Source organism: Sciurus carolinensis, chromosome 1 (genome assembly GCF_902686445.1).
Source record: "Sciurus carolinensis chromosome 1, mSciCar1.2, whole genome shotgun sequence".
In the NCBI taxonomy this organism is placed as follows: domain Eukaryota; kingdom Metazoa; phylum Chordata; class Mammalia; order Rodentia; family Sciuridae; genus Sciurus; species Sciurus carolinensis.
Genome location: NC_062213.1, coordinates 192795572 through 192813358, shown reverse-complemented (window position 1 = coordinate 192813358; position 17787 = coordinate 192795572). Strand labels below are relative to the sequence as shown.

At 49.5% G+C, this 17787-nt stretch overlaps 1 protein-coding gene and 1 long non-coding RNA gene across 3 annotated transcripts in view; one reads left to right on the top strand and one right to left on the bottom strand.

Moving 5' to 3' along the window:
* The window catches only part of Tcea3 (transcription elongation factor A3), a 35649-nt gene that overhangs the window by 15056 nt on the left and 2806 nt on the right, over positions 1-17787 (bottom strand). The window contains exons 2-5 of the mRNA XM_047554653.1: positions 15306-15368; positions 14457-14562; positions 13865-14009; positions 6858-6920 (exon numbers count right to left, since the gene is read on the bottom strand). Of these exons, the coding sequence (XP_047410609.1) occupies positions 6858-6920; positions 13865-14009; positions 14457-14562; positions 15306-15368 (377 nt within the window). The remainder of the gene's footprint in view (positions 1-6857; positions 6921-13864; positions 14010-14456; positions 14563-15305; positions 15369-17787) is intronic.
* LOC124986224 (uncharacterized) lies at positions 363-9799 on the top strand. 2 transcript variants are annotated; one of them, XR_007109000.1, is made up of 5 exons: positions 363-556; positions 1785-1950; positions 2139-2214; positions 2498-3470; positions 9508-9799. It is a non-coding gene; the product is annotated as an uncharacterized LOC124986224 (long non-coding RNA). The 2 variants fall into 2 exon arrangements; XR_007108999.1 differs by lacking the exon at positions 9508-9799 and having other exon boundaries at positions 2498-3752.

Sequence of the window (17787 nt, the reverse complement as noted above, 5' to 3'; positions counted from 1 at the left end):
TCCAGAGCTGTTTCTGCCCTGGTGGGGAAGGGGCCCGGCAGCCAGGATGTCTCTGCGCTGCCTGCCTCCCTTCATCTTCTGTGCCCACCAGGATCTGCCCGCCAACTCTCACGCTTCTGTTCACAGAATGACTCATCAGTGACTCTGGGCTTGCATTTTTTTTGAGACGGGGTCTTGCTATGTAGCCGAGGCTGGTCTCAAAATCACAGCCCTCCTGCCTCTGTCCCCTAAACAGCAGGGATGGCCGGCACCTTCAACCTCAACCTTGCCAGACCTGACTCATCAAAGAAATTAGACGCCCTTCCTCCAGGGTCTCCTCCCGCCCAGCCCTTGTGAAAGGACCCAGAGGCTGCTGGGCTTCCTGCCCAGGAGGAGGCTTCATACCACGAGCCTCCCGGAGGTGTAACTGCAGTCTGAGCAGCTGCACTCGGCAACCCTGGGGTCTGCATCTGCAGCTGCTTGTCAAGTTCACTTCCAGTGTGTGGATGTGCTTCTTCAGAAGAGGAGGGTGCTGGGCTGCTGAGAGAGTCTTCAGGTCTAAGGAGTTGCGGCTGAGGTAAGGCTGGCTGAGTAGCCAGGGCTTCCAGGTATTAAGCTCCTGGGGTTTCAGCCAGGCCGGGGGCACAAGCCTGTAATCCCAGCAACTGAGGCAGGAGGATCACAAGTTCCAGGCTCGCCTCAGCAGCTTAGAGAGGCCCTGTCTCAAAATAAGAAAGAAGGAGAGCTGGGTGGTGTAGCTCCGTGGCGGAGTGGTTGCCTAGCCTGTGTGAGGCCCTGGGTTCTGTCCCCGGTATCACCAAACCAAACCAAACCCGGGGTTCCAAGAGAATCCCACTCAGCATCCTCAGAGCACTGCCCAGTGTGAACTTCGCCTGTGCCCTCCTGTCCCCATGCCCGCGGTGGGGCCTGGCTTTGGATGCCCTCTGTGGCCACAGGCACCCCACACCACTGGGCTTTCTGCTATGCTTCTCAACGGCGTCTCCTCGTCACCATGTGGGCAAGGCGGGCTGGGAGCACAGGCTGGGCCCTTGTGCCATTTGCACTGTAAGTTCCTAAAAATTTCACTCAAAGGCATGCCTCCCTCACTCTCACTATCCATTCTCTAAGACGGTCCGCAACTTACTGTTCTGGATCTTAACCCTTGATTCCACCCAACTCCCCCTGGCCACAGGTGGCTCGGGCAGGGCCAGGGGATGAGGGTCCGGGACCCAGCTGGATCTCTCTATGGCCGTTTCAGCAGGAGGGGTGGGAGGGTTGTGGACGGGGTGCTTCTTGACCCTGTCCCCAGTCGCTGGGCTGCACAGGAGCTGTTTCCCTGGTGCTCTTGCCTCCCATAAATCCACTTGCCACCCAGCAGCTGAGGGACCCCTCAAAACCTCACGCAGGCCAAGTCATGCCCCTGCCTCTGACTCGCTAACGGCCCACTTATTTTCATCATCAAGTCCAACTCCTCACCTTGGCTTCCCAGCCCCTCGGCATCTGGCCCGTGAGACCCAACCTGGTGGCCCTGCCCCCCCGCAGCTCACTGAAGCCCCCACCGGGCTGCTCTTTCCGCTCCACTGCCACACCTCTGCCCTGTCTCCTGCCTTCTCCTGGAACGCTCTTCCTCCCGACAGGTGCCTTCCCCCTGGCCAGGTCTCAGCTCAAATGTCACATCCGCAGGGAGGCCTTCCCTGACCAGCTCAGCCGAAGCACACTGTCCCTGCCCTGAATTCTTCCCTGCAGAGCAAGTCTATAATTAACCTGTTTATGTGTTTGTAAACATTGTTTGCCTCCACCTCCAGATCACAGGCCACTGAGTGCCGCGACCTTGAGGCTTCCCACCACTCTGTCCCAGCACCTGTGACAGTGCTCCAGGTGGGCACCTGGACGGACAAATCCGTGACGAGCTGGGGAAGCTGAGCAGGAGAGGCGCGCGTGTCCATGGGCTCCAGGCGACCCTCTCGGCAGGTCAGTGTCCAGACCCCCTGGGCTTAAGAGGGTCTGTTTTCCCATGGCCTGTGGTGGCATGAAGCCTGTGGCCCAGCACACGTCCTTAACATCTCGGGCTCACCAGAGGGAGGCTTGGAGGGAGGCCAGAGCTCGCTGCTTTGAAGGAGCCATAATAACAGTCGCTGTTTCTGGACTGTCCACACCAGGTGGTATATTTATGAAGAATGCCGACTCCAGAGCCAAACTTGTAGGTACCTCCACTGTGCAGTTATAGGACCTCAGGTAAACTCCTTAACCTCTAGGTGCCTCACTCAGTGTCTTCACACATGAAATGGAAATAACAGTAGCACGCATCTTATGGGGTTGCTGAAGTGACTAAAGAACCTAAGGGAGGTTCACTGGAAAAGCACCAGGCAACCCACAGCAGCGCGCACCCCACACATGAGCATGACCACTTCCCAGCATGCACTTAGGAGCTCTTGCAGGGCTGGGGACAGTGCTGGCGGCTCATTACCCCTTGGCGCTTCTGTGACTTTGGGGGGTCATAATTACTCCTGTTTTACAGATCGTTAGACTGGGACTCCAGGAGCTGAACTGACTTGTCCAAGGTCCTCCATCCAATACCAAAGGGCGGGTCAAGCCACAAATTTAGGTCTGTCTGCCTTCCCAGTTCTTTTCAGCACATGGCACTGTGTCTCTAGACGAAAGCTTTCCGGAATCATGGTATTAGAGCAAGGCGAGGCTGCTCGGAGCCTTCTCCTCCACCTTCTCGCAGGGCACACCAGCCCCTCCCTCCGGCTTGGCCAGGAGCTGGCTGGCGGGCTGGAATGCCAATGCCTGTCGGGTGGCATTTCAGACAGCCCACTATTCTGCTTTCAGTGCACACGATTGGGAACCACTCGGAACTGCAGAGAGGGCGTCATCGTTGGAAGTAGGGTGGGGGCTGGATTTATCAGCAGTTTCTTTCTGCTTCCCCAAGGGCCAGCGCCAGTCCTTAGGAAACCCTTTCCCTGGTCCGGGCAGAGGCACCTGGAGCCCCTCTTGCTGCTTCTGTGCGCCACCTTGAGGGCATTTGAGTTACTGCACCACCAACATGCAGTTGCTGCTCTAGTCAAAGTCCAACGATTCTAACTAGGTTAAGGGCAGAAGATTCAAGTGCAAGTCCTTCCTTGTCACCATGGTGCCCTTCCTGGTCAATTTCCTGGTATTCCAGCTACATCTTGGAGAGTACCATCGTCACTTTTACTGCCGGGCGGTTGCCTGGGCCATTCCTCTGCTTGGGACGCCCTCTCCTGGACGGTCTACCCAGCAAACTGCTATTTATCTTTTGATTCCCACTCCAAAAACTCTCGCTGCCATGAGTCTCCAGTGACTACTCGCCACGTTGAAACACTCTCCCCGCGTCCCCACTGCGTGTTACATCCACTCCCTTCTAAAAGCTCTCACTCTGTGGCGTGTGTCTCCTCATGAGCTGTCAGAGACACAAACTCAGAGGCCACAAGCTTCAGTTTTTGCCTGGTTTTAAACACGATAAACAGGTAAGCTACAAAATAATGTTTGGTGTCCTGTTGTGCCTTAAAAAAATATGGATATGTTGCCAATATTTAAAAGTGGAAGTTTCACAGGAGGATCTAGGTGTTCAGCTCTCCTGAAAACACTGGAAGACCACCTGGCATTGTAGTGTGTGCCTGTGGTCCCAGCGACTTGGGAGGCTGAGGCAAGAGGATGCCTTAAGACCAGGAGTTCAAGGCCAACCTGGACAGCACAGCAAGACCCTGCCTCAAAACCCAAACCATAATATTTGTAGTCTACTACCTTTTAATAAGCTAATTAGTTGGTAATGTGACATTACTGATTTGTAAGGTGACACAAATTATACTAAATATATCAAATCAATAAAGACAACATGTGCTATTAAAAAAAAAAAAAAAACCCTGGAAGATACGGCCCATTGGGTCTGCATTTCCCAAGGCAACTACCAGCTGGGGCTGGGTAGAGACCGCCCCCTTCAGATGGGCACACACTCTCTGGTTTGTCAGGCTGGGCACATGCCCTGGGACTGCTGAGGTTGCAAGGAGGTGCGCTAAATGCATGCGCACATGGGTGAATAGGAAACACGAGCTCTCTCTGGAGAGTGGGGAAAACAGTCTGAGTAGAAGGTAAAGTGAATTTGCAAGATTGCATGTGTCCTTTAGGTTGCCCACCCCCCAATACCGAGCCAGCAGAAAATGGTTCAACCACTAGACGGACAAATATAATCTGCCTGACTGACCTTTAGGGAAAAAGTGCATTAGTAGAGGGAGCCAGGAGACTTTAAGGCTGGGAAGCAGTCAGGAAAGCAGTCTGGAGGTATAAGCCCTACGTCATGTTTTGGTTACAGCATCAAACCCAGAACTGGGTTAATGGTCAATTTGATCTGGGGATAGGACAATTGTTCACTTAACATCTATGGTCCCTGCCTACTAAATGCCAGTCGTGTCTTCCTGCCCTCACCCCTTACCCCATTCAAGTCATGACGACCAAAAATGTCCACAATGTCTAAGTGACTCCTGCTGAGAACCAGCAGGCTAGAAGCAAGATGACACTGAAGTCTCTGTCTAGGCCCTACCCATGGCAGACATTGCTAGTTGAGTGCATTCATGAAGATAAGTCTTATAATTGGGAATCTTTTCTTCAGAGGCAGGACACAGCTTCAGACTCCTTCTCCAAGGAGCAGTCCAGAGAGCCTCCACTCACCAGCTAGGGCTGGCACTCGACTGCCATGCTGGAACTGGGTCAGCATCTCAGGTCTGCTGCAATTTGCTACTAATGCCTTAAATGGCCAAATCTTTGTGCCCTTACCCTTCTTTCCATTAGTGTCTTACTGGTACATTAGACTTAAACCAATTTCAGCTCTCACACAGTCTCCTTGAGGTCAACACCCTGCTTGTCCAACAGGCCTCTCCAGAATTCAATATGGCACCTGGACCCTCACGGCTGATCTTGATCCACCTCTAAGCCACCTCCTGTCTGCCCTGCTCTTCCCTGGTCCTACTTCTCCTACTGTTCTGACTTCTGCCCTCCCTCTTGGGCCATGACCTGTGCTCACTCCTTCATCGACAATCACTTTGGTGATGTCACTTTGGTGATGTAACTTTAAATGCCAGCTTCACACTAATGACTCTGTAATTTATATTTCCGGCATAGACTTTTTCCCTGAATTCTACCCTTCTATGACTGTTTATTCAACTTCTCTGCCTGAACACACACCTCAAATCCAACATGTCCAAACCTGACCTTTATTTTTTTTCTCAGTATCAGGGATTAAATCGAGGGCCTTGCACATTGCTAGGCAAGTACTGACTCACAGCCCTAGCCTCCCCCCTTTTTCTTTTTGGGACTGGGGACTGAAACTAGGGGTACTTTACCACTGAGCTGCACCCCCAACCCTTTTTATTCTTTATTTTGCCAAGTTTCTGAGTCTAGCCTCTAGTTGACAATCCTCCCGCCTCAGCGTCCTGATCACTGGAATTACAGGTGTGCACCTCTATGCCCGGTTCTCCACACTCCTTTTCCATTTTTTATTTTGAGATAGGATCTCACTAAATTGCCCAGTCTGGCCTTGAACTTGTGATCTTCCCATCTCAACCTTCCAAATAGCTGAAATTACAGGGATGTGTATGCAGCTTCCAAACCGGACTCTTGATATTCCACCCCAAACCTAATTTCCATGCAGTCTTCCCCAAACCAATCAATGGCAACTCCATCCTTGCAGATACTCAAATGAAAAATCTTGGGAGTCATCTTCCAGTCTCACTTTTTCACTCATACCCCACATCCAATCTGCCAGGGAAATCCTATCAGCTCTTTTCCAAAACAGATCCTCAGTCCACCTCTCCTTCTACCCATACCTCTCTCACCCTGGTCCAAGCCACCATCATATCTGGTCTGAATCATCTCAACAGCCTTCTGACTGGTCTCTCTGCTTCTGCCCAGGGGTCCCTACAATCCATTCTCAGCTCAGCAGGAAGAAGGATCGTGGTAAACATGGTGTTTTGATTCCAGTGCTCAATGTCTTCTAAAGGTCCCCTCCAGCCTCCCTCCTCCCCCAATTTGCTCCCTCCACCTCCAGTGTCCCTGAACCCTATCAGGCTGTCACCCTAGGACCCTCGGCTTAAAAAGACACTCATATCTGCATGCTCACTCCCTCGCCTCCTTCAAGTTTTTCCTGCAAGGTCACCTTCTCAGCGTAGCCTCCTCGCCCCTCTGATGAACCTCCTTCCTTCCCGCTCCCTCCCCTCTCTGCTTTCCTGTATGTACTGCCTGTTGCCACTCTGGTGGGGACTTTTCTTCTTTTGTTTGTTTCTGTATTCCTGGCACCTGGAACAGTTCCTGGCACGTAACAGGCCCTTGGTAAATTTTTTTTGGGGGGGATACCGGAGATTGAACCCAGAGGTGCTTAACTACTGAGCCACATCCCCAGCCTTTTAAAATTTTATTTAGAGACAGGGTCTTGCTGAGTTGCTTAACATCTCTCTAAGTGGCTAAGGCTGGCTTTGAACTCACCAAATTCAAACTTCCCAAGCTGCTGGGATTACAGGCGTGCGCCACTGCGCCTGGCTCCCTCAGTAAACATGTGATGAACGAATGTCTGGATTTGTGCTGCCTTTGGTGGACGCCCTAAGCAGTTCAGCCCAAATGCAGGTATGTCACTCTAGAAAAAGGCTTTCAAGACTTCTGTCCTTTCTGGGTTCAACTAGATCTTGGGAATGTTTCCCAAATGGTGAGGGAACAACAGCAACTGGTCAGCTGCCCCAGAGAGGCCGCACCTGTGGGGCCCTGAATTTGGAGGCCACATAATGTATGAGGTTTCCTCCTCCCACTGCCTCAGACTGCCTCCGTTAAGCAGCGACTTTTACAGTGGAGAAATCAGTGGCTTCCTTTACCTTTCCATCGGAGGCCTTTTCGGAGAGGAGGTGGTGGAAGACTTGGAGTCCACAGAGTCTCTCCTGAAAGAAGAGAAATTGGAGATGAGAGTCTTGCAGGCTGGACCAGGGCTGATGCCCCAGGAGGCTGGGAGAAAGCGTCGTGGAGCCAGCTGGCAGTGCCTGGCGAGGGAGGGCCAGGCAGTGCTGGCTGCTCACCCTCACCTGCTCCCGTCCAGTGGAGCAACAGGAGGGGAGGAAGCCCAGACCCGCAGACCCGCTCCATATGTTACACCATGTAATTACTAATGACTATTTATTCATAACTAGTTCTCTGCAGGCTCCCTCCTTGCAGGGTTGGTCTGCACCTGTACCCGTCTGTAGCCAGGGACACCGTCTGCAGCCAGGGACACCGAGAGATGGGCTTCAGCCACCCCTGCAGGGCACAGTAGGAGGAGGGGCGGGAGAGAAGTGCAAAGAATTTGAAGATACCAGAGCTGAGTTAAAATGGCAACTGAAAGAGTCGGGGACAAAATTAGATGTAGACTGTGCCTGAAGTCATGCCAGAAAACCTATGCCTGGGGTGGGGAAAGAGATGGGAAGAAAATGTACCGGAACCCTATAGAAACTGTCAGGTTTGGGTGTTGAGATTGGGGTGAATTTCCTTTTTTTGCGGGGGGGCTGGTGCTGGGGATTGGACACAGGACGTTGTGCATGCTAGACAAGCACTCTACCAATTAATTGAGCTATATACCCCCAGCACCCCCTCCAGGTGAAATTTTTTTTCTCAATTTTCCAAAATGCATTTAACTTCATTATTTTCATGATTCTTTAACACCATTTTTTCATTCATTGGTTTTATGAAATGAACATTTGCAAACTGCAATTCTTCCAAGTCCACAGCACATGTCATCTTCTAACATGATGTATGACTGATTATATTTATTGCCTAACCACCCTTCACAAGAGCAGTTAGGCAGGTCTTGGTCACTGTGGTGGACACTGTGCAGAGTCCATTGCCTCTTGGGCCCTCCCTCTCCCAGGGTCCCAGATCCACAGGCTTCCTCCTCAACCTCTCCAGGGCCTCTGCCTTCAGGGTTTTTCTAGGCCAGCCAGGGGGCTGCCAAGGCTGGGGAGGTGCAGATCCCAGAAGCAGCCTTCAAGCAGACACATGGGGACTGGGGTAAACACCCTGGCTTCCTCGACCCCCACAGCGGCCATCTGACATGTGCTCTCCACTGTCCCCCAGGATTTAAATCCCAGTGCCCACACCGGTAAGCGGCTGGGCAATTCACACTGTGCTGGTTTCTGCCCCGTCCCTCTGGCTTCCGTCTCTCCGTCTCACTTCCCATTCCTCTATCCACACCTCCTGAATCACTTCCACAGAACTGCACTTGAATCCATGTGTCAGGGGCTGCTTCTGGGGAGCCCAGCCTACTGTGTGGTCAGGCTTATTCCAAACATACAGAATTGCGCCTGGCACCAAGTAGGTGCTCACCAAGTAGGTGCTGAATGCTGTAAAATCAAACAACACAGAAACGTCAAACTCAAAAGGTGGAAAAGGAACCTCTCCAGAGGCAGTTGCTAAATTTATTTCTTATTTATTATTAGTATTTGCAGTACTGGTGATTGAACCCAGGGCATTCTACCACTGAGCTACACCCCCAGTCCTTACTTTTTAGAGACAGGGTCTCAATGAGTTGCCCAGGCTGGCTTTGAACTTGTGATCCTCCTCCTCAGCCTCCCAAGTTGCTGGGACTACAGGCCTGAGTCACTGTGTCTGGCTGCAAGGAGGGGAACACCAGGCTCCAGCCCAGAACCCTCACTACCTTCTGACCCTGCTTCCTCGTTTTTCTTTTATAAACAAACCCGAAATAGTCTACAGTTATTACCAACGGTCATTACAAAAACTATTCAGGAAAATGAAAAAGTGCTTAGAACACAATAGGAAAATTAATAAACAGCAGACAGTAGTTTGCACACTCTGCTTACAGAAATGGAAAAATTAATTATGTAGGTAGATCCTTTGCCAAAGGTGGCACACTGTGGGCAAAGGCTTCTTAGTGTTATTTTAAATTTCATGACTGTGGCTATGGTGTTCGTATAATAAGAAAATGTACAATAAGAAAATGACAAAGAGAAAGTTCATCAATTGAGCTGAAATAGGACCCCTGCCAGCTTGCTTCTCCCAGCAGGGTGGGGAGACACCTCCCACCCTCTGTTGAGCCCCAGCAACATTTCAGAGCCCCGAGGCTACGGAAGGTGAGCTGGCGTCACAACTCAGCATCTCAGGAGAACATAATGTGCGCTTCAAATTTTATTAAGAAAATACAAATGTACATAGAGTTGTTTTTACAAGACTAGAAAGATAGTCATCAACATATTAGCAGTGTTTACTTCAGTTATTTTCTTCTCCTGTTTGGTTTTCTAAACTTTTTACAGGAAGCATGACTTACTGTTGAAATGAATAAATGTGTGTATGTGAAAAGGGTACAAAATAATATACAGGGTATACTTCCACTTGTTTAAAACAAGTATTTTATGAATAGTGATGCAGAAGAAAAAGTCTAGAGGGATATAATTGTGTGTGTATATGTACATATACACACACATATATACACACACATTCTAGGAAATGGACGATTTCTTTTCTTTTCTTTTCTTTCTGCAGTGCTGGGATGGAACCCAAGGCTTTGAGCATGAGAGGCAAGAGGTCTACCACTGAGCTATATTCCCAGCCCCCATGTATATTTTTAAAACTTCCTACAATGAATAATTGATTGCCTGTATAACAAAATAAACATAAAATAGTTAAACTACCTTTACTCCATGTACAAACAGAGAAACAACATGTATCCCATTTGTTTACAATAAAAAAATAGTTAAACTGTACAATAAATATGATTAAATATATCACAAATAAAATATTTCATTTTTAAGAAGCAGTGAGATAATGATGGTCATTTGACAGGCCACAATAACAAGTCTCAGAGACTAAGGGCGAGAGTAAGAGATCAAGGTCAGCCCAGAGCCTGGCTTCCTGCTTTCTAATTGCTGGCTCTCTCATACTGGTTATCTCTGTAGTCCTTTAAAGAGGACCCTTTCCTGACCATTGAGCGGGGTTTGGATATGGAGCAAAAGACAACACACATGATCTGGCTGTCATCTGCTTTTTTTTTGGTCCTGGAAATGGAACCAGGGGTACTTAACCACAGAGCTACATCCCCAACCCTTTATATTTTTTGAGATAGGACCTCACTAAGCTGCTTAGAGCCTCACTAAGTTCCTGAGGCTGGCCTTGAACTTACAGTCTTCCTGCCTAAGCCTCCTGAGTCATGGGGATTACAGGTGTGCACCACCACACCTGGCTCAGTCTGTCATCTTTTGCAGGGGGGCGGGGTGTACTGGGGACTGATCTCAGGAGCACTTGACCACTGAGCCACATCCAGTCATATTTTGTATTTTATTTAGAGACAGGGTCTCACTGAGTTGCTTAGTGCCTTGTTTTTGCTGAGGCTGGCTTTGAACTCTTCATCCTCCTGCCTCAGCTTCCTGAGCCACTGGGATTACAGGCATGTGCCACCACACCCGGCTTCAGTCTGTCCTCTTTTCCTGGATGTCTATACTCCCCATTCTCCAGCTCAGTCCCATAGTCCATTAGGTCTCCTCTCCCAATAGTCTAGCCTTTTATCTTTCAATTTCACCTCACAAGACCCCTCTCCATTCTGGTCCTTCATTTGCCGAGGTGCTTAGAACAAAACAGGTGCTCTGCCGTGGCTGGACCCCCTAGCGCATCAGGGGGTCCACAGGGCCACACCAGCAATGCGAGCAATGCACATTACGTTCTCGCTCTGTGCTTGGCACTGTGGGGGCGGTCAGAGCATCCCTGCCCAGCACCCTTCTAACCCCTCTGGGAAAACAAAACACACCCATGTGAAACGTCCAATGCGTTAGTGCTCTCCAGCTGGGACGCGACTGCAAAGGGAGCAAAATAAAAAGAACAGAACGTAGAAAATGCTATAGACTCTACGCTAAGATACTAAAAGACTAACGTCACATTTTAAAAAGCAGACTGTAAAACTGGTGATACGATTAGAAAACAAGTAGAAGACAGAATAGAAAGAAAAACCATATACCAGATATGAAGAGTGATTGCTTCAGGTGGTGGGAATGTGGGTGCTTTTATTTTACTTTTCTATATTTTCTAGATTTCTACAACAGATTTTCATTGCTCTTATTTGTTTCAAAAGTACACTGTTTGTTCTGATTATTTCTAAAGCAACACAGGGGCTGGGGCGGTAGCTCAGTGGCAGAGTGTTTGCCTAGTACACGTGAGGCACTGGGTTTGACCCTTAGCACCACATAAAAATAAACAAATAAAATAAAGTCATGCTGTTCATCTATAACTGAAAAAATATTTTTTAAAACAGCAATACAGGATCACTGTGGAGAAAAACTGAAAAAAAAGATCTAAAAATTTTATTGTGAAATATAGAATGTGAAGATCATCTTAATTACAATCACATAGACATATCTTTATTTATTTGTCTATTTATTTATTTATGGGTGCTGGTGATTGTACCCAGGAGTGCTATAGCACTGAGCTAAATCCCCAACCTTATTTATTTTTTTGAGACAGTCTCGTTAAGTTGCTGAGGCTGGCCTCACACTTGCAATCTTTCAGCCTCAGCCTCCCCGGTCACACACCACCATACCTGACTACATCTTTGTTTAAAATGTAGTTTCATTATTTTTTATTTCAAAATCAGTACATATTTTTTGGAAAAGAAAATAGATATAAACTTGTCGAAAGACAAAAAAACAAGAAACTTCTCAATTTTACCACCCAGAAATAATTGTGATTGCCATTTTAGTTTTTTTTTCCAATGCATATTCATAAAATTCACTTATTTCATTTTTATAACAATATTTTACTATATATACTACATCATTCACAACTTCTTTCAATACTTAGTGAACATTTCCCCATATCATTAAATATTCTTCTACCCTATGGTGTTTTTTTCTCTCTCTCTCTGTTCCAGGGATTGAACCCAGAGACACTTAACCACTGAGCCACATCCCCAGCCCTATTTTATTTTTTTATTTGAAACAAGGTCTCACTAAGTTGCTTAGGGCCTCGCTAAGTTGCTGAGGCTGGCTTTGAACTTGTGACCCTCCTGCCTCAGCCTCCCAAGCTGCTGGGATTACAGATATGCACCACCAGGCCCAGCCCCGCTGGTATTTTAAATGTTAATAAATGCAGTCATTCCTTAGTATCCATGGTTACCAAAATCCACAAACACTCAAGTCTCTTAGGTAAAATACCATAGTACTTGCACACAATCTCTGCTTACCCTCCTGTATACACCTCTACATTACTTTTAAAATACAATTTAATATAAATGCTATATAAATAGTCTATACTATATCTTTTAGGGGGGTTCATGACAAAAAAACCTATAGATGTTCAGTACAGACATAATTTTCCCCCAAATATATTTGACCTACATTTGGTTGAATTTACAGAGAGCCATCCATGGATGTGGAACCTGAGCCTGGGAGGGCTGACTGTATTTCTTCAATGTGGGGGGACTATTCTGTGGACTGCAGGATATTTAACACCCTGCCCCCATGCCTATTTCTTTTACAATCCAAAATGGGAGCCAAGTGGTTAGGGTATTTTCAATCCACCTGGTTGAGAATCACTCTCTCAGGGCCTTGTCTTTTATACAATTATAATAAATGTTCATTTAAAAAAGTGTTCAGAGGGGCTGGGGTTGTGGCCCAGCGGTAGAGCACTTCTTAGCATGTGTGAGACACTGGGTTCGATTCTCAGCACCACTTCTAAATAAATGTCCATCAACATCTAAAAATATATATATATTTTTTTTAAAAGAAAATATTGAAATGCCCTGAACGGCAGGCGTCTTTAGTTAGGTGTTACCTAATACCACCCCTTTATCTACTAGATGGACAAATGTAACCACCCCTTCCCCCCAGGAGTTCTGGCTACACAGGGAACAGGTAGGGTTTTTGTTTTTGTTTGTTGGTTTTGTTTTGTTTTGAGACTGGATCTTATGTTGCCCAAGCTGGCCTCAAACTCTCGGGGTCAAGTGACCTTCTTGTCTCAGCCTCCTCAAGACGTATTTAGACATCCATGAAAGCTTTAATCTACTGCAAAGACCATGGTGTTTGAGCCCTGAGACTCATGCAATTTGGGGGAACACCTTGGCTGGGGTGGGCAAGGGGGAACAGGGACAGAGCTGAGGCAAACAACTTCTATTCCTGTTTGCAGAATGGTGGAGGCCCCACTCCGTGGCATACTAGCCACGTGGTCTCGGAGGAGTCTCTACTCCCCTGACCTCAGCTTCCTGGTGGCAGATGGGAATGCCAAGTAAAAACTTAACCAAACACGTCTTCCCGATGAGCTCCCAGTCCCAGGGGCCCTGCAGACCTGACCAAGGTGGACCGTGGGCTGGGTTACCAGGCAACATCACTTACAGAGCAAATGACCCCTGGCTGGAAAAGCTGTCTAGACAGGAAAGGCTGAGAATGAATTGCAAATAATTAGTGGAAATCCACAGTCTCTGGGCTGTCCTGAGGGCAGTGGGTCGGGCCAGTGGGTAGTGTCCTTGCTGGATCCCAGACGCTCTGCCTCCAGGACTAGCACCATATCTGGGACACGGGGTTCCCTCCCACGTGGTCACATTTCCCTGTCCTGGGCTGTTGCCCGGTGACTGGAGTACAGTTCTGTTCCCTGCGGTTCCATGTGAGAACTCTGGAGGTGGAGCACGCCTGCTGCACACCTGTGTCCCCTCCCTGCACCCTAAAAAATGTCAGTGCCACCTTGGGTGGATTTGGTTCTGTCAGGTTGAGCCAACATCCCCTGGAGGGAGCGCTGCAGGAGGCAGCGACTGTACCTCCCAGGCCCAGAGGCTCCAATAAGCTACTATAAACAGCTGCTGGGGCGGGGGAGCAGGTGGGGATGAGTGTCAGACCGCTCTCCCCATCCCAGAGAAAAATACCTGTGTGGGGGCTCCTCCCCTCGCTTCTTCCTTGGGGGAGAAAGGCCTGCTTCTGGCTTCCAGTCTGAACAGCCCAGGCTTTTCTCCTCCTTCTTTGCTTTTTCTCTTTCCTCTCCTTTTTCCCCTTTGGGGTGTCCTGGGGAGTCTGGAAATGAAAGCGAGATATTGTCCCTCAGCCCAGTGCCTTCTCAGCAGAACCCTGAGTGACTTTGGGAAGGAGGGAGTCAAAGGCAGGGACCGGGACAGGGGCACATAGTCTACACACACATACACACACTGGACACAAGTGCACATATAGCATGCACATGTGTGGAAATACATGTTTTCATGGGAGGACATCAATATAAGTAGCACCACATCCGTGTGCACAGGAACACGACTTGCGTGCCTACAGACATGTACCACGCACACGAACAGGACCGCTCACGTCTACACGGCTCCCTGTCCTGTGCACAACACTGGCATTCCTCACTCACCACCTCCCTGGTCCATCTGCCATTTACTGAGTCACTTAGCAGACACACCGAGCACCTGCTATGAGCCACGCTCTGTCCCCTCCACAGTGGCCCGAACCAATCCTGCCCACGCTCACCCAGCAACCGCTTCCAGTTTTTGATGAGGACCTTGGCCAAGGACACCACCTCCCGGTCTGAGCAGTGCTTGCGAACCCCGTTGACGGCAACTCCGATCCTGGTCGTCTGCAAAGCAAGGGGTTAGGGCTGGTCTGGGAATGGACAGGCGGGACAGCTGCCTCACTGGCAGCACCTGCCGTGGCTCAGTCACCACCTCCCCTCCGACCTAGATCCCTCCAGAGCCCTGGCCCTGACTGGCGGCTGAAGTGATGACCCCAGTCCTACAGCGAGCCCACGGCTGAGGCCCTGACCTGCCGCCCTGTGTGCTGCCCAAGGCACAACTCTGACCCCAGATGTAGCTGGCTTTGGTGGAAAGCTGAGGACAGGGCTGTGGCTACAATCAGGACCTCGCCCCATTTCCAGACCGCTGGCATCTTCGAGCGCAAGTTTCAGCGAGGTGGCGACTCTGGCTCCCAGACCTTGGGTCTGCGCTCCTCTCTCAGAGGCAGGAGCTTCGGGAGGTTTGGGGGCATGTGGGCAATCCAGGGAGGATTTAAGGACAGAGGAATCTTCCCTCTTCCTGGATTCTGGCCTCTTGGATTTCACAGGCCCAGGCCTCGGGAATTGGGGAACCCACGGAAAGCAAACTAGTCTTGCCCCAGAACCAAGGTTGGGTGAGCTAGAAAGTACCCTGCCCCCAACAAGATGCTTCCGGGTATCCCTGGGCCTCCCCTCCGCCTGGCTGCACCTCAAGGTGCCCCTCCCCCAAGACCCTCCTCAGAAATTCCTCCCAGAATCCATCCTTGCAGGTCTCCCCCAGGGTCCCTCCTTCCCCCAGAGGCACTGCCCCAGGGGCTCCCCACACACACCTGTAGCAGCTGGATGGACATCTGACAGCTGTTCAGCTTCTTCAGAAGGTCAAGGGCCCCTTCCTGTGGGAGGTCACAAGGTGAGACTGACTGTTGCGTGGGTTTGGTGGGAGGAGAGGACAGAGGAGGCAGACTCGGCAGAAGGACCGACGTCAGGCAGACAGACAACAGAAAAGGAAGAAGTCCTATCCCAGACCAACCCTCTATCTTCGCCGCCCGCACCCAGCTGCGTGGAGTCCAGTCTGACCGGCCTCTGCTTCTGTGTGGTCTCTCAGCGCCTCCCCTTCCGTCCTCCTCCAGATGAATGGCTCCCCACCACCTGCTGCTGCTTCTGTGGCTGGAGCCTCGCTCCCTCCCTTCCCAGCTGGGAGGGTCCACAGGTGAGGACTGTGGGCATTTTTTGTTTTTCTTTTTCAGAGATAGGGTCTCGCTGGGTTGCCAGGCTGGCCTCGCACTCGTGGGCTCCAGGAATCTTCCTGCCTCAGCCTCCAGAAGGGCTGGGACCCCGGGTGTGTGCCACTGCACCTCCGTCTGTTGTGCTTTTCCCCAGCTTTACTGAGGTGTAACTGACATACCATAAGCCACACATGCCTAGGGTCCAGTTCGATGAGTTTCGACAATGTCTGACCCATGAAACCATCACCACGATCAAGATAAGAACATGGCCACTATCCACAGAGGTTTTCTTGGGCTCTTTTAATCCATCCCTCCCACCACCCCCAACTCCAGGTAACCACTGCTCTGCTTTCTGTCACTATAGGTGACCTTCCTTTTTTCTTTTTTAGCACTGAGGATTAAACCCAGGGGTGCTTCACCACTGAGCCACATCCCCAGACCCTTGTATTTTTTGGAGACAGGGGTCTCTCTAATTTGCTTAGGGCCCTGCTAAATTGCTGAGGCTATCTTTGGACTTGAGATCCTCCTGCCTCAGCCTCCTGAACTACTGGGATTACAGGCATGTGCCACCATGCCTGGTGTGACTGTGTATTTTTAAGGAATTTATATAAAAAGTGCAGGCTGAACATTTTTTCACTAGCTTAATTATTCTGAGATTCCAGCTGCCTCAGAGATCAACAGTTCCTTTTTATTGCTCAGTAGTTTTCCACTGTGTGTATGTACCATAGTGTTTATCCATTTACTGTGGGTGGGTCTTTTGGGTGATTTCCAGCTTGGGGTTACTGCACTTCAGGCTTCGAGAAACACTCATGTTCAAGTCTTTGTGTGGGTAAACTCTCACCCCTCTAGGTTAAAGAGAACCGTTTTTGTTGTTTTTGAGGTGCTGAGGATTGAACCCAGGGCCTTGTGCTTGACAGGCAAGCACTCTATGAACTGAGCTAGACCCCCAGCCCAAAGAGAACCCTTTCCATCTGAGTCCTGAGGGCCATGCGCAGAACCCAGCGCTCCCCAGTGAACGATGCGTGGATGAGAGCTGCAGAGCAGAAGGTGGGAGGGGAGGAGGGAAGCGTAGATTGGAAAACCTGGCTGCCAGCCCTGCACCCACTCCTGACCCGTTTTAGCCTTCTTCCCCCTCCCCCTTCCTAGAAGCCAGCCATGGCTTCTCACCTAAGATCAAGTGTAGTGTCTAGAAGCCAGTTCCAGCCCCCAGTCCTGAGACTGGTTCCCTGGGGAACACCAGCTGACTGTGTCCTGTATGTCCTTTGCCTGCTTCCAGCTGCCAACCCCGCCCTGGGAGGAGCTGGACCACCTCCCGCGGCTGCCCTCTCAGGCCTTAACCTCTCATGGAGCTTGGGTTCAGTGTTTTCAGAGGTGCGCCCTGCAGATGTGACATGCAGGAACCTGTGGGCCTGCAACTCGGTCTATGTGCCAGGCTCTCTTCTAAGTGTTTTACCTGCATCAAGTGCTCACGGTGACCTAGGAAGTAGGTCCTATTCACTTCCCTCATTTTTATAGACTTACTAACCTCTTTTCACAAAAGAGGAATCCAATCAACAGAGAGGTTAAATAATCTGCTCAAAGTTCCAACTTCGTAAGGAGTTGCACTGGGGTTCAAACTCAGGACTTTGGGCTCGAATCACGACAAACTGCGGGCATGGGCATAGATCTGTCTAGACGTGCATGATCATGGCATAGCAAGGTCACGTGCTGACCAACATATGACGGCCAGCTCTCAAGAAAACCACCTGATTTGTTGTGTTTGCCAGTTTCTGTGGTGGAAAAACTCTTCCCATGGCCAAGTTCAAGCTACTGACATGCTGTTACTGAATCGAAACAGATAAAGGGAAGAAAAGTGCAGTACCTTACCATCTAGCACTTCCAACATCTGGATTTATTTAATAGAAATAAATTACCTCTAGACTACGGATGAGAGTAAAATAATGAGAAAGTGATGATTTTGAAGTATTTATTACCTTTATTTTTCATACACTTTATTTAATTGAAAGCAGACAATCTATTTTTTTAAATAATGGCTGAGTTTAACAACCAGCTTGCAAAATCCCTGAAAATTCAACCACCAGTACTA